At 41.1% G+C, this 17233-nt stretch overlaps 1 protein-coding gene across 3 annotated transcripts in view; it reads right to left on the bottom strand.

Annotated features, from left to right (window-relative positions):
* Positions 1–17233, bottom strand: part of LOC124788426 (phospholipid-transporting ATPase VA) — a 344887-nt gene that overhangs the window by 100203 nt on the left and 227451 nt on the right. For all 3 annotated transcript variants that reach the window (XM_047255695.1, XM_047255693.1, XM_047255696.1), the window contains exons 3-4: positions 4222–4426; positions 1951–2143 (exon numbers count right to left, since the gene is read on the bottom strand). In XM_047255695.1, the coding sequence (XP_047111651.1) occupies positions 1951–2143; positions 4222–4426 (398 nt within the window). The remainder of the gene's footprint in view (positions 1–1950; positions 2144–4221; positions 4427–17233) is intronic.

Here is a 17233-nt window from a genome sequence, read left to right as displayed (position 1 = left end):
TCAGAAAAATCACATGCAATATCTGTTATTTGAAAGTACTTTCGTAGGATTATAAATTAAGGGCGAATTTTGGAGAATTTAGTAAACTGAGACCTGACATTTCAAGATTAACTTTTTTTTACCTACTGCACTGTACTGCATTCTCTCTCATATCATCAACGTACTTTGTCGAAGTAACAAAAGCAACATGTGTGTCTTTAGTCACCACACTGCGTGTGACATTTGAAGATAAGACAGAAAGCAATGAAAGTAATTCAGCACTTCAATAAAAAATACCACAGTATGATGAAATGCTACAAATAGCATTATCGGTCCATGCACGACAGTGCACCTACCAATATATTCCAAAAACCACAAGTGAAAACACAAGTCATATCTCAGGTTCTGCTTATCACAAGGATAAAGGGCCAATTGATTTGGATAGTCCATGGTCTAATGATCTGTTGGAAGAATGGGCATACTGCAGCTATCCTACAGTACAGGGTCACAATTTAAACACTACACGCTTCCTCCGGATCAGGTAAATTGAGCAAATCAGTTGGTTCTGTTGTGTTAGGTGTAGTCAATGGCGCACCTTAGGCCGCTTATAAAGTACCATTTGTCCATCAGCAGTTCTTGAGAAAACCCGAGACCATGTTTTTTGAGCATGGAAAGTGTCATTGTGAAAAAGGCCGCATTTTTACTATATGTTACTAACATGATGTTCTCGGGGAACCTTGAAACTACTCAGTATCATTATCTGTTATAGGGATCCAGAGATTTAAAGTTACCGTACTTATGCAAATAATATCCAGTCTCAGATGTAAACGCAGTTTTAACTAATGTAGAGAACACATAGCAAGGGTTCTAGAGTCGTCACAAGGGTTTTGAGGTTATCACAAGGATTCTGACATCACCGAACTACATTTTTAGTCAGCATTTTTTCATCAATAAAACTTAATGATGTACTGTCTTTGTGTAATACACATTTCAAACGTATGTATAAATATGCCCAAAAAGGTACTGCGGTTACAAAAAAATTGATTAAAAAGTGTCTTAACATGACTGAAAAGAACTTAAAATGACTCCCAAAAATGATGTAAAACTGGGAAGTCTGCAAATTAAATTTAAAAAACCATATTATTACAAATCATAAGCTGGGTGTTTTCAATGAATTGAGAGCAATGAGCAACTTGTCCTGAAAAAATGTAAATCAAACGACTTCGAAACTTCACTGTCCTACAGTATCTGTTTCATATAAGCAGCATGCCCTGTTGTAAAAGGGAAAAGACGGGAAGCATCTTAAAAATGCTCTTGTTGGAGAACAAAAAGAAAACTATGTTCCTCTTTAAAATAGCAACAGGAAAGTGGTTCACAATGGCCAAGGCTAACTAAGTAATCTGAACATCTACCACTTTGTTTTTCAAATTTGAATTTAATAAAATCCAAATATTGATTCCGAAACTAAATTAAAATATATTTTTAAACATTTCAAAAGTGTTTCAATTTCTATTTTGAGATTACTCAGTCTCATCACTCAAAATTATATTTGATCATTAGTCATTGTTAACCATTGTTATAGAACTTCAAAAGCTTGATTATTTCTCTTAATTTCATTATGTACTCAAAGTTCATACTCTGAAAGATGATGACACAGAATTAAAAATACACATACTTGTACTTTGTAAAGCAACATATCAATAAGCTTTCACTAACATAGAATCGGTAGGGATGTATAAACAAACAACAACATAAACAACATAATGTTACCTTTTCTTTTAGAAGAGGAAGTTATGTTGAATTCTGTTCTCATATTTGTACTTTGAGCTATGTGTGGAAATAGTGGTTATTTAAATATAGATAAAATTACATTAAAAACAAAAAGTACGAACTGTAATTTGCATAAAACATGAACAATACTTTACAAAAATCTACATCAATCTAATTTCTTTTCCAATATAAACTTATTACCTGCATAGACAACGATTCCCTCCACAAAATCTGTGTTTTTCACCATGCAGTCCCTCAAAAGAAGATTATCTGTGCTTACTGGTACTCTTTCACCATCTGGATGCACAATTGAACCATGAAAGCGATAGATCTTTGTTGTTGGCCCATCAACTTCCACCACTGATCGGAATTTACATGGTTCAAATATATCTTGCTAAAATCATGAATAATACGCAGTAATCAACATTTTGGTTCATGTCATATATGAAAATAGCAGCTGTATGACAGACACAATGATCTTCGGTTCTATGGTAAATTCATAAAACAGAGTTTTATAATATTATAACTAAGTCATAATTGTCCGTTAAAATTAATCTTTTAGTTAAATTCATGAACTCAATGTTTCTATTATTTTTATTAATTTAAATTCACATTGTACTGTTGGCTGGATGCCCCAGAGTATAAATCCAGTAGCCTATTTGAAAAGGTTTTCTTTTTTCACAAACTCTGGCACCTATCCTTCACAAAGTGTAGGTTTTGTCTAAATTGTATCTGTCCACTGTAGGGAACTATGATCAGTGTGTTGAATTTCAGTGCCATGCTTGGTTTCTTGATAAGGATGTGAGAGAAGGGAGAGGATGAAATTTGGTGCCGATACATATCCTACTCCTCTTAAATCACACAAAGGTCACTATCGAGCTTAACATATCCATATGGCACGTAAATTATCATGAACAGTCTGATATGCACTCACTTCTTGAAACACCATGAATAGGCTTAGGGATTTAACTCCAGATACTGGCATAAGTTTGGTGATCACAAACTTTACATCACCATCTCTCCTCTCTTTAGAAAAATCATGAAGATTGTTGAAATTTTCTTCCACCACCACAATTTGAACCAGATCCCTCTTCACATGTGTTAGTAAACTCTGCTGCAAAAGAGGGTATGGAGAGAGACATTTATTTTGCATAACATGCATCACTAATATGAAACCATACCACTGACTACTGCAAAGAAGAAAGTTTGCTGTCAGCAAGCAAGGCAAAATATGATACCATATGAATTTCTGATAGTCTGTCAGATTTGCAGTGTGTTCGGGCACATCATGATAAAACATCTTTATAAATAAAATATATTCAATGCAGGATCATACATCATGACACATTTCAGTAGTTTTCAATGTTTTGATCATATTTTCCTATGCATCTTGAAATCCCACAGGTACCATTAATCATTCAGCTACTTGGAGACAGGATTTTGTCCTGTAACAGAATCTATACTGGTTGTCTTTTATTTGTCCATTTACTCTCAGATTATCTGTCTTAAGAACACAAATATTCAGTACTGAAAGTAAACTGAAGTATGAAAGGACATTGCTAAAAATACCAATTAGTCAATTGAATGGTTCAGCAGTTCTCCAATACGATAAAATATTCAAATCTGTATCACTGTCATAATGAGGACAGTCACTAAATGTGAAACAGTATCAGCAACATAGAGTTCATTAAGTTTTCCATAGTGTCTTATTATTTAACAGCTGAATCACATTTTCCATTCCTCCAGGTTTCAATATCACACTCTCATAGGTGCCTCAAGTTCAGGGTCACTGATATTACCTTTGCACCCATTTAACACTGTTCTACTTAAAAGTACTATGTACCATCTTCATTTTGTCCCAAAATTTGCAGTGTAATAAAAAGGAACGATGTATTATTACTAAATAACTTTCTGCAGAAGTGTTATTGAATTTAATAAGCTCATTTATTTAATTTAATGCATGAAGTTCTCATTTTAAAGACAAACTGCATTTGGTCAGAAAAAAAAATAAAAACAAAAGAGTTACATTCATTCAGTGGAAGTTGATAAGCAGTAAAAGAAAGATAGAGTTTAAGATCCCATTTATAATGAGCCATCAGGGATGGGAGAACAAGGAGAAGGATGGGGAAAGAAATCATCACAGTCCTTTTCAAATGAACCCTCCAGGAATTTGTCTAAGTTACTTACTGAAACTGTGGAAACCATACATTTGGATGGGGATTTGAACAGCCCTTCTGCCAAATGCAAGCCTTAATGAGCTATCTCTAACACAAAATTTGTAGGAAAAAGGATGTGTGTGACTGGTCCTAATTCCTAACAGAGAAGTTATTTATAAGTTAGACATAAATTACAGAAAAATCTAATCAACTTATAACGTAATTCTAATTTGATGCAAACATAAAAGCTATAGACAAAGAGTAAAATAAATTATTTTAAATAAATGCCCTCAAACATTTTCTGATTATGCATTACCTTCTCCACAAAACCACTCGCCACTTGTCTCTGTTTCAGATTGGTCTCTCCATCCAAATTGCAAGAATCGATATAGCAAATACCATTAGGGTCACTGGACCGCAGAAGAAGAATATCTGCAGGAATTACCTCATTGTTTGATAAATGCACTAGGTCTCCAACTCTTACTTTCTTCCATAATGTTTTTTTGTACCGCTCTTCATCACTGTAAAAGGAAAAACACATCTGTAACACCAAAAAGACTTAAGTAACCAAAATACATAAAATTAATGAAAGCATAACCATAATAGCAATTACTCTGCCTGAGAAAAAAATGAAGCACCCAGAATGAGAAGAGGAAACAAAATGAAATTTCGCAGCTTTAGGGGACATGTGATGTTATTTCAGTGATTATAAAACTGAGTGAAATTTACAAAGATCTTGACAGCAGGAGCCTGCTTATAAGTATGAGATTCCATGCCCTTCTAGCCAGAATGCATGCACTTACTCAGTTGGGAAGTATGTCATTAAGCTATTGTATAAACTTATTTTAACTGGTCTGTGATATCCAGTATACTGGCACTGGGATGGAGTTGACATCCAAGTTGGTCCCACACGCTCCGTCGAAGAAAGATATGGTTATCTTGTTTGCCACAGGAGTGTCTCAACATCATACAGGCAGTTCATGACTATGCATTCCACATGTGGATGAGCAAAATGGCCACATGGTACCATCACATGACAGGGAACATTCTGTGACAAACTATCAGAGTTTCCTTAATTGCTAGCAGCCATAATCTGAAGTCATATCTGATGGGTCTCCGCACCATCACGCCTTGTGTACCACCACCTTGCCTCTCCAAGACACTGGAATATTGGGGCCTCTCCCCAAGTTAGCACCATAATCACCAACGATTGTCTCCGGGAGTAGTACAGAACAGTGATTCATCACTGGATACAATGTGATGTCATTCATCAGCAGTCAACACTTCCCAGTCATGGCACCACTCCAAACACAGCCATTTGTGGTGTTGTATTAACTGCAGCCTATGCATGAAATGGCAATTCCTAGTCCAGCTTCTGCTATTCTGATCAATGGTGTAGGATTCCACAGAATGTTAGAAGGATCCCTTACTTGTTCTTGGATGGCAGAAGCAGATGTGAATGGGTTACAATGTGTTTGGTGCATGATGTAGTGATCTTCCTTGTGGTGGACAGACATGATTGACTGAACACTTGATGAGGAGTATGCTTGCCCTCACATTTCCACGCAGTCCAACATGAGGCCATTGTCACATCCAAATGTCCCACAAATACGGATACTGCACGATTCAACCAGCCAGTCAAACTGAGACCCACAATGTGCTTCTTTTCAAACTGTCAGGTGCTGATAACATGGTCCCACTTGAGTGTGCAACATTTCCATATCCTTCAGAGTGATTACTCAACTGCTGTTGCTGGTAACGACATTAAAGAAACCCAACATTAACGCTCTGTTGGGGTCATTCTACTTATCACAGACAACTGCAATTCTGATGATTTAAACATTCATCAATCATGTGTACATGTACACAGTTACATCAACATTAGACTATGTTCCCTGGGACCTCCATTTTTTCTGTCAGGCAGCATATGATTCTGAATTCTTATATTTTTAACAGCAAAATTCCCTGATATTACGTGGTACAAATGGCTGTTAAATAAATTCTCCAATAAACAAACATATGACTGTACTGATAAGTACACAAGTTCGGCCACATATCATAATTACCATGTATGTACCCTTTTTCTTTGGCATTATTTCTCCCTTTTCAGATCCAACAAGTGACTGGCAGTTCCTCAGTTTGGAATTTCTGGAATTTATTCTATTTTTTGTCAGAAGTCTATCCTGTCACTGTGTCAACTTACCTAACACGAAAGGGGAAGTCTATGACAGCATATATCATGAAATAAGATAAATATAGCTTTGTGTGTTTTTATGCTTTAACAGTATGATTTTGGAAGAAAGATTAAGAATCAGCATGGAACCTTTGAGCTCACAGATGTTAAGAGACCAACTGTTGTTTATTTGAAGCTCTTATTAAGCTTTATCACATAACACCCTGCCGTTGTTTTGCTTATAGCCGTCTTATTAGCCGATTCCTATTTTTTTTTTTTTTTAATGAAATTAACTGGTATAATATATTGCTCACCCTTGGCTTACAGGGGCTCACAGGTTTTTCTGGTTCTTGTATACACGTTTTACTCTTAATACTAGATTCCTCATTTACTGCTGTCCCCATAATCTCTACCTGGTGATAAATTCAAACCTGCAAATTGCCATTACTATCCAACCAGAGCAAGAACTAATCCTTCTACCTCTGATCTATTGCATTTTCAGTAATGTTAGAAAGAAATTGTGCTCTGAAGCATGAATTTCATCTGTGAATCAATTTTCCTGCTATTGCTATTTTATGCATTGATTGTGTTATGTCCCAGATGACATAAGACATGATCTGAGGTTACATCAATCAAAATTTATGCTCTTTGCATTATACTATCCAGTCTGTTTATGTGACAAACTGTCAAAAGCTTAAATAATTATATTTTACAGCGCAGACCAAGTGAGATGTTTAGGAAGAGTGTCAATGAGCTTCTGAAAGGTGCAATCCAGGAGGTCCCACAGATTATTGACTGGGTTTAAATCCGGGGAGTTTGGTGGCCAGGGAAGTACAGTAGATTCATCCTTGTGTCTTCAAATCACACATGAACAATACACGCTGTGTGATACACTGCATTGTCCTGTTGGTCGATACCATCATGCTGAGGGGAAAAAAACTGCATGCAGTGACGGACATGGTGCCCTGTACCTAGTTATGGACATGGTCCCCATAGACCATATACCTTCCAGAATGACCAAGATATACAGAGAATGCCTCGAAAACAATCCCCCAACCATAATGCACCCTCCTTTGGGCCGCACCCTTCTGTAAACTGTTGCAGGGCGTTCACTTTCAGGCATTTTAGGCTGTACATACCAAAAGCCATCTGTCTCATTGAGCATAAAACATGAATCATCTGGAAACGCCACCTGTCACCATTCAGTGGATGTGCAGTTGCAGTAACGACATGAAAATTCCAGCCTTCATTGCTAATAAGCAGTGTGCATGGGCGTATGAACCAAATGCACACTGCGGAGGCCCATGAAGAGCAACATTCGCTCAACGGTCATTGAGGGCACACTGTTGGTAACCCATAGGTTCATTTGGGTGATGAGTTGCTCAATAGTTGCACATCTATTTGCCCGTACACATCTCCGTAACTGGATAGTGGTCCAACTTGAGTAGGTACCAAGGAGTGAGTGAGTGCTGAGAAACAGCAACATGGAATGTCATTTCACATGGAATAAGCTGATTGAGATGCACTTGGCCTATGGCGCTGTTCTTGACAATGCAAGGGTGGCTCATAGGATTTACCAGGAACATTATCCATATTGCAAGCTACTTTTATATCAGTTGACAGACATATGAGAGAAACAACATCTATGTGAGCTAATAAGCATGATACAAGCAGGAGATGCACTGTTCATAAAGCTGAGTTTGACGAAGATAAGTTACATCCAACAGAGCAAGATCCAATGACAAGAAGCAGACAAGACGTTCATAAACTTGGCAGAGACCAGCGTCGCATCTGGAATGTCATTCATGAGACTGGTTTACATCCTATCCAGCAACAAAAGTTACATGCTGTCGGGTCCGGGTGACTTCTCTAGCTGTCTGGAGTTTGTTGACTGGTTCCTACAACAAGCAGCACAAGAGCCACATTTCCCTGTCGTGTGCTGTCTATGGACGAGGCTTGCTTTACCCACGAAAGCATTTCCAATTCACACAACAGCCATGTTTGGGCACTACAGAATCCTCATGCAACGTACATACATTGTCATCAAGAGCGATGTGCTGCAAACGTGGGTGGGAATTGTGAATGACTCACCCATGTTGCCTCAAAGGTTAATGCTCACACTGAACATGTGTTTTTGCAATAAGTATTGCCTGCACTCCAGGAGGATGTACCATTTGAGAGTCAGGCAGAACCTTTGCTTCCAACATGATGATGCAACTCCACATTTTGCACATGCTGTCCAATATCACCTAGACAGGGCATCTGCTGACATACCAATCGGGCGCGGCGGACCAATGCGGTAGCCTCCACATTCGTCAGACTTGACACCATTGGATTTTTTACTCTGGGGTGCCATGAAAGACAACATGTGTGCAACACCATTTGAAGATGAACAGGACTTGGTGGCTCCTATTATGGCAGCAGCAAAAGTGGTTCAGACTACTACTGGCATAATTCAGAGAACACGCACGTCCCTGCGTCACCGTGCGTCAGCGTGAAAACGGTGGTCAGTTTGAACAACTGCTACGACATGGTCATGTTAATTAACTGATGGCACGTCTGTATACGAGAGCATACTCTTTTTCATTTACTTTGTCCTTTTTAAGCCTGTTGTAAGATAAAACATGGGAATGTGCTTGTTTTCATTTATAAATAAGCTCTGTATGGCACGTTAGCTAAGTATGATACATGTGTATGCGACACTAAGTTTTTGCTGTAGTCATCGTGACGACTGATTACTCCAAACGCTTTCTTTGGATATACATTTTTCGTGAATCACTTTTCACTTTGAGTACAGATGTACATTTGTCAGATTTCAGTTACGTTTATGTAGCGCAGAAATTATGCAAATACGTCCCCGAGTTCCTATACGCAAATTCCTTCCTTTGATGCTATTTTTCTGCCCTTGCATCTTTGGTCAAATTATCTTTCCATACCCTGTATATAAACTCAATGTAAGATTTTTGCTAAATAAAGCGCGGAATGAGACTGAAGCAAGTTCCATTATTCGAACCAGAAATCTTTGTATTCCTTGCTGGAACGGTTTGTCACTTAGTGCGGTGACCGATTTGCCTCAACAGAAAGTGATGGCGGGAAAAAGTGAAGTAATGGAACTTCAGCCGGTAAGCAGTCAAAACCAGCGAAACCCAGGTGACGCAGGTGTTTGTTCGCTGACCGCAACTCCAGGCGCGGGGCAGCTGGCAGTTCGTTAAGTAGGTCACGCATACAGCTGGCGCTCCTTCCTGACGTCATCACCCCCACCTCACGCAGCGTCCACCCACGCGCGGCACACACCCTCCGCCTGCTGTTAGCGTTATGAGCTCTCCAGTACCCCAGTGATTCACTGCGGAGCAAGTGCTTCCTAAGTGATGGACCATTCACAGTCGTACGCCTACAATCGCTGGCCACTGGGTCCCTAAAGCTGGATTGCACTGTTTTAATAACTTTGGTGTTGGTTAAGTGACTGCGTGTCGAACGTCCACAAAATTTGTCCGTTCCAATAAGAAAGAGAACTGTTAAATAACATATGATAACTGAATCACTGAAAGGTGTTAGCGAACATTTTTAATTAATTTGAAAGGGTCGTAAAAGAATAAATCCGTAACATTCGGGCACTTAAGAACAGTCGAGTTCTGAATGAAGGCGCGTTGTGGTGTTGTATGGTAGATCTGTTCCTCCTTGTCCGCTCACTTATTGTTCCTTCCTGCCACGTGGTCTACAAGGTCGCAACGGGATGCAACATGACGTTCGAACAGCGACAATTTTTCATCTTTCACTATGCCAACGGCCTACAGCTACAGAAATATTTCCCATTTGCTAATATCCAGAAATACGGTTGAGGATGCTATAATACAATTTGAGAACAAGAATGGGATACAATCTGTCCCTCAAAAAGGGCAGCCAAGCAAGCTAAATGAAAGAGAAGAGAAATCGATTATGAGAAAGATTGATCCTAACTTTCTATTAAGGACACCTAAAATTGAAATCCATCTGCTTCAAAACGTAGTAAGCAAGTACGTGAATCAACTGCCCGAAAGGTTACCAGGGAAGACGAGTATAACGGAACAGTGGCAAGGGAAAATGCCATTCGTGAACAAAGTGCCCCGATGTGAAACGCTCCAATTCCAAAGTTCACGTCACAAAAGCATCATGGTGTATTTGTCGATGACAGCAAATTCATTGTCTTCTCAACAGACGGAAGAAAAATGGTGCTGGGAAAGGCAAATGAGGAGCTGCAGGATAGACATTTGCAACCTACTGTAAAACAAGGTGAGCGTAGCGGTTTGATATGGGGATGTATTTCGTCATCTAGTATGGGAGAAATTACATTACTGGCTAGCATGTTAAACAAGGAATTATCTCACAATATCCAGACGCAAAATTTACAAATGAGCGCATAAATGGAGGTTAGATATACATTCAGTGTTTTCCGAAGTAATGACCCGGAGTACACATCATACCTCGAAAAAGAATGGGTTCTTTATAATTGATACAGTCATTTTTGAAAGGTCTTTACTCCAAATTTTGACAAAATGAATTAAGGACGGAACCAGGTTCTGTACACATAGATGCACCTTTATGCATGAAAAGGGCTACATTCGAGACACTGCAGATTTGTTTCTGCGACTTCTTCACTGCGACGTCGTTTAAGTATGGGCTTTATTCCGGAAATAGCGCCCTTTCAATGATGGATCATCTCCACGTGCGATGCCGGCCGCGGTGGTCGTGCGGTTCTGGCGCTGCAGTCCGGAACCGCGGGACTGCTACGGTCGCAGGTTCGAATCCTGCCTCGGGCATGGGTGTGTGTGATGTCCTTAGGTTAGTTAGGTTTAAGTAGTTCTAAGTTCTAGGGGACTTATGACCTAAGATGTTGAGTCCCATAGTGCTCAGAGCCATTTGAACCTCCACGTGCGATCTATAGAATACCTAATGCATTATGCGTTACGTTTAGCCTTTCGTAAGAAAAGTCGTATATGTTAAACGATACTACTAAATTGTATGCATAATGTACTGAAGCTAAAAGAAACTGGCATGCGTATTCAAATACAGAGAAACGTAAACAGGCAGAATACGGCGCTGCGGTCGGCAATGCCCATTAAAAAGCAAGTGTCTAGCACAGTTGACAGATCGGATACTGCTGCTACAATGGCAGGTTATAAAGATTTAAGTGAGTCTGAACGTTGTGTTACAGTCGGCGCACGAGCGATGTGAACAGCATCTCCGATGTAGCAATGAAGTGGGGATTTTTCCGTACGACCATTTCACGGGTGTACCGTGAATATACCAATCCGGTAAAACATCAGATCTCTGACACCGCTGCGGCCGGAAAAAGATCCTGCAAGAACGAGACCAACGACGACTGAAGAAAATCGTTCAACGTGACAGCAGTGCAATCCTTCTGCAAATTGCTGCAGATTTCAACGCTGGGCCTTCAAGTGTCAGCGTGCGAACCATTCAACAAAAAATCATCGATATGGGCTTTCGGAGCTGAAAGCCTACTCGTGTACCTTAGGTGACAGCACGACACAAAGCTTTACGCCTCGCCTGGGCCCGATACTAGACTGGAAACATGTTGCCTGTTCGGACGAGTCTCGTTTCAAATTGTATCGAGCGGATGGACATGCACAAGTATGGAGACAACCTCATGAATCCATGGACCCTGCGTGGCAGCAGTGGACTGTTCAAGCTGGTGGCGGCTCTGTAATGGTGTGGGGGTGGGTGCAGTTCGAGTGATATGGGACCCCTGATACGACTCCGACGTAGGCATCATGTCTGATCACTTGCACCCATTCATGTCCATTGTGCACTCCGACGGACTTGGGCAATTCCAGGAGGACAATGAGACACCCCACACGTCCAGAATTGTTACTGTACATACCTGCCAACTCTCCCGATTTAGCAGGAGACTCCCGATTTTCCACTTTTTCTCCCGCCTCTATGTTATTCCAGTATTTCTCCCGATTTTTACTAGTTATCGTCAAACTTACGATTTTTGTTCTGAAAACCCGCCATTTCAGTTTTTTTTTTCGCCAGTTGCCGGAATTCGTTGCGTATTAGTCGACTTTAATCAATACGTACCGAAGTTTATAGAAATCAGGAAGTCGCGCGCGATTTATATATCGATAGTTATTTTTCCTCTTTCCCGCGCATTTTTTCGAAGATGTCCCGTAGTGCACACGTAGTAACCTCGGTAGCGCACAGTGTTCTGCTTGGACGTGTGTTGATGCATATTGTCGTAGTGTTTCGATTCGGGGCTTTGTTTTTAAACATGGCCAAAAATACAACTCCGTCTTTTTAAAACAATTTTCGGAACAGTTTTCGTGCATTATCGAGTAGAGGAAAGGCCCGTTGTTCGCTTTTTGTACCGTTTGCCGATGTGACATTTGCGTATCACATGGTGGAAAAAGTGATGTTTCCAAACATGTGGGAACAAAAAAGCACCGAGACAATTTGAAGTGAGTCAAGAACAATAAAAAACTGGAATTCAGCGACAAAAGTGAAAGTGATGGAGTGATAAATGCTGAATGTTTATTTGCATCTTTTATTTTACAACATAATTTGCCGATTAATTGCGCTGACCATGCGAGTCACCAGTTCCGGAAAATGTTCCCGGATAGCAGTATAGCGAAAAAATACAGCTGCGGAAGATTGCAGATTCATTGCCTATCGAGGTGAATCAATAATATGAACGCGTAGTGTGTTCTTTCGGACATGTCCGAAAGAAAAGACACCACACATTAATGTAAATGGCTAGGAGCTCAGGCGCGTAAACTGATGTTTCTTTCAGTAGACGAAATAGTTCACTCTTCATTTTTTCATCAACATAAGCACGGCCGTCGTTGTATTACACTCAGATCCTCAGAGCGTGCTTGCGTGCGTACACACACACACACACACACACACACACACACACACACACACACGTGGCACATATTGGAAAGACTTTCTAGATTTATGTTATTGATTACTGATCTCTGAAGAGTAGCCGAGATTACTGTGCAAATTTGGTGCATGCTTGATAACTTCGTACGCTTCCTTGAAATATAGTTGCTGTTGCGTTCTTTGAATGAGGTGCTGATTCTTGCATAGTGATGAAAATGGCCCCACTTGTGGTGGTGTTGATTACTACGCACCCAGTGACGATCGGCGAAGCAGCGCACTGGAATGTCGCAGATTTTGTTTCTCAGCACATCCTCAAAGCGTTGTAGGGGTTCAGAATAATTTTTCTACTGAATTGTGTCTAAGTAGCAATAACGGTGTCTCTATTGTTTCAACAAGCAGTGCGTTAGTCGGGGTGGATACAACAGGTATGCATAATCAGTGAGTTTTGTACTGGTAGCTGTCAAGTATCTGCAGCGGTTGCCGGGATCGATAAGAAGGGACCTAAAGAACATTTATCGTTCTTATAATATTTGATTTTGGCAAACGTACGTACAACTCAATCTGGTTGTAGTCCAGGCAGCGAGTACACACACTTGCAGCATTAAGACCACTAATGGTTCGGTCGCTGAAATACTGTGCATGAAACTGAAACAATAACTCGGCTGAACTCCAGAAAGCACACTATTAATTACCCACGCCGAGAAAATCTCAGGGGACAGCACTGGAAGAATCCATGCTGGGTTGGTGGAAGCAAACGATAACGACGTACAATCATACAAGTATGACTCAATGCCTAAGTGGCACAGACACCTCAAAATGTGGTCAGCCAAGACTGAATAGCGAAAAACGAAGTGGCTGAGTATCACTCTGTGGAGATCCAGGAATAGCAAGAGAAGTGGAGATCTTGATGCTCTAAGAACAGCGTATCACAATCGAGGCAACAGTGGAAGGAATGAAAATCAGTCAGGGATCAGCATGCAACATTCTGAGTATAAAAATGGTTGCCGCCCGCTGGATTTCTACGGCTGCTGATATACATTCAAAAAGGTCGCCACACGGAGGTAGCAGCACAAATGATGCAGCAGTGTCACGTTAATCTAGAAAACTTCTTGACCTGCCTACCCATCGTGTATATACGTGGTTCAGTCATGTACCGCCCATTTTATAGGTCAAAGTGCAGTAGCTACTAGCAGACGACAGGTGGCAGCACTAGCAGTGGAAAGCAATGAAAGCGTTGTCGGGGGACGCGAAAAACAGTGCAGTTGTCGTAATACTGCAACGGAGCGACATATCTGACGTCCAAATGGGCCTGACCACTGGCTTTCGGGTCAAGGGTGGGAGAATTTCCAAAACGGCTAAGCCTGTAAACTGTTCGCGTGCCGCCGCGGTTAAAGCATATCGTGGATGGCAAAAGCGGCCCCGAGGCAACTGTGGTACACCACAGCTCATAGAGGACCAGGAGGAACGACGTTTCTGGAGATGTGTGCGGGCGAATGGAAGCGCGACTACTGAGCAACTTACCGCCCAGATGAAAGGGTTACCAACAGCGTCACCTCAACAACCGTTCAGCGAACGTTGCTGCATAGGGGTCTCCGCAGCAGGCACCTGGTTCATGCATCCATGCTGACTGTTTATCATTGGTAACAAAGGCTGGATTTTAGTCAGCACAGCAACTGGAGGTCCAATGAGAGGTGACAAGTGGCTTTTTCGGATGAATCTCGTTTTATGCTCCATCAGGCAATTGGCTATTGGCGTGTACGGCGTGAAACGCCGGAAAACGAACACCTCGCAACAATCGTCAGAAGGGTCCAGGCCAGAGGAGAGAGCGTTATGGTCTGGGAAATGTTTTCATGGCGTTCTCTCGGTGATCTCGTCATTCTGGAAGGCACAGTGGATTAACAAAATTATGCAGCTATCCTTAGGATCATGTACATCCGACGTGTCACACACCTTGTAGCGTATGTGCGTGGTTCGAAGAGCAACAGGATGAGTTTATCGTACTCCCCTGGCCGCCAAATTACCGGATTTAAGCCCAATGGAGGACCTGTCGGACCACCTAGATGGGGCTGTTCGCGTCGTCGATCCTCGTCCGAGAAACCTCGCGCAGCTGGCGACGGCACTGGAATCGATATGGCTCCACATCCCTGTCGGCACCTTCCAGAACCTCACTGACAGTCATCATGTCAGTCTCGCCGCTAACCTCGCTGCAAAATGTGGTTATTCAAGCTTTTGACACGTGGTCACATTAATGTGACTGGACAGTGTATAATCATATGACCCGAGACGATGGAGCAAAGGAAGCACTGCAAACTTTCTTTACTAATTCTGATTTTTTGTAAAAATGTGGGTCCCTCAGAAACTCATTTTCGCTGTTCATATGGCAAACTGCACAGCACAGAGCTGTCAAAAAACATGCAAATTTTGGTGAAAATCACCAATGGTAAAGGCGAGAATCGGTGCAGAAATTAACCGTCAGTTGCGAAGCTCCAGATTGCCTTTCCATGAATATTAAAATGGGACAAAAAATTCGTTTGTGTAAGAGATTCTTTGGTGATTGTTAGTGAGTTCACCATAGGCGGCTGGAACCTACTGACTTCTGAATCCGCGTCACCGTTCGTGGGCAGTCAGGCTTCTAGGTCTGTTTTCCATTGCTCAGCGAGTCTCAGAATTTGTCAGCTAACTGCGATTATGTCCGTCACAAAACATAAACGGCCATTTTTATTGTTCTTTAATCAATATTTGTTATATAGACGCAGATATCTTAATATGCATGTTTTTCGATCAGCATGGAATATTTATCAAATGTGTTTTTTCCGCAGATTTCAATACTAATCAGTGCTTCGCCGATTTCCCTGCAGTATCACGCTATACGTAAACAATTACCATAGCGAGACGAGCGTACGTTTTGAAGCATGTTCCCACGCCATTATAAATGTTTGCTAACATTACAAGAACAAGAGCTCATAGAATATCCTTCGAGGATTCGTTATAGGAGTGACGTAGTCGCACACTGATCCATCACGGTGCCGAATGGAGGCAGGTCACATTACTAATGGGCTTCGAAGAGATACGAGAGCTTGCAAAACCGTTTAACCCCGATTTCATTGAGTCCAACAACATCCCTGAACTCAAAACGTTGGCATACAACGCATGGAAAAGACCAAGACACAGAAAGGCCGCCAGTACTATAATCCGCATGCTCCTTTCGACAGGAGATCGTGCTTTACGGATTGGACATGCTGCAGACAATATCTAAAGACTATCAGAATGTTACTCGCCCATCGCAAAAATTTCAGTAGTCACTTACTTAGAGACTCCCAAGCAAATCCGTGTGACTCACAGTCAAAAGGTGATTTAAATTACGATTTATCCTTGCGTGAGTGATAACGCTTTCATCACGTCAATTTCTACAAAGAACTAACTTTTAAGTAGGTTTATTAAACAATTTTCCATTAGTATCGCCACCATCTAGCATCCAAAAATATAGTAAACGATCACTGCACACTGTTTACGATATTGTGGCCGTACATGCTACTGACTGAATTCCCCAGGAGAGGTTTCATACCTTCCCATCGCCTGTTAGGCGTTAGTGTCATCTCTACATGTAGTTTAATCTTTTACCTTACGCTTCACAGAACGAAAAAACTTAGCAGTATCCTATGAGCGCAGTATCCGCTAGTTGGAATCGGTCAACACAAGACAAATACATAATACCTGGATGTGACACTTTGTAGAAGTATGAAACTTCCGTTTATTGGCACAATACTTTGAAACTCCAATCAAGTATGTGGGACGAGTACAAATAGGATTAACAGGAGATATTGACAATTACAGAGCAGGAAATGGCCACAGGTTTTATTTAAACTGTGAGAGAGTGTCACAGAAATACCGATGAAACTCAGCTACCAGATACTTTAAGATAGGCCAAACTACCCCGAGTGAAACATTCCTTATTTTAATTCCGTCACAGTTGCTTCTTATTAGGGTGGCGCCTATTAAAGGTGCACTGAAGTGCTTGGTTACGTGCTATAAAGGTGCACTGAAGTGCTTGGTTACGTGACAATCAGCTCACACATAGATGACAGACACGCTGCACAGACTTCTAGTTCAACTGCACTTCATGAATACATCCACAGTGCGAAATTTGTCTGACATTCAAAGTGATTTGTATATTACCTATGTGGGAACTGACTGTCGCCTAACCACGAACTATTGGTGCAGGTTCAATAGACACGGCTTGAAAATTAACTTCGTTGTTCCAAACTAGTCACCA

The sequence above is a fragment of the Schistocerca piceifrons genome, chromosome 3 (assembly GCF_021461385.2).
Source record: "Schistocerca piceifrons isolate TAMUIC-IGC-003096 chromosome 3, iqSchPice1.1, whole genome shotgun sequence".
Lineage (NCBI taxonomy): Eukaryota > Metazoa > Arthropoda > Insecta > Orthoptera > Acrididae > Schistocerca > Schistocerca piceifrons.
Note: the sequence above shows the minus strand (reverse complement) of the source record. Positions and strands in the feature narration are given on the sequence as shown.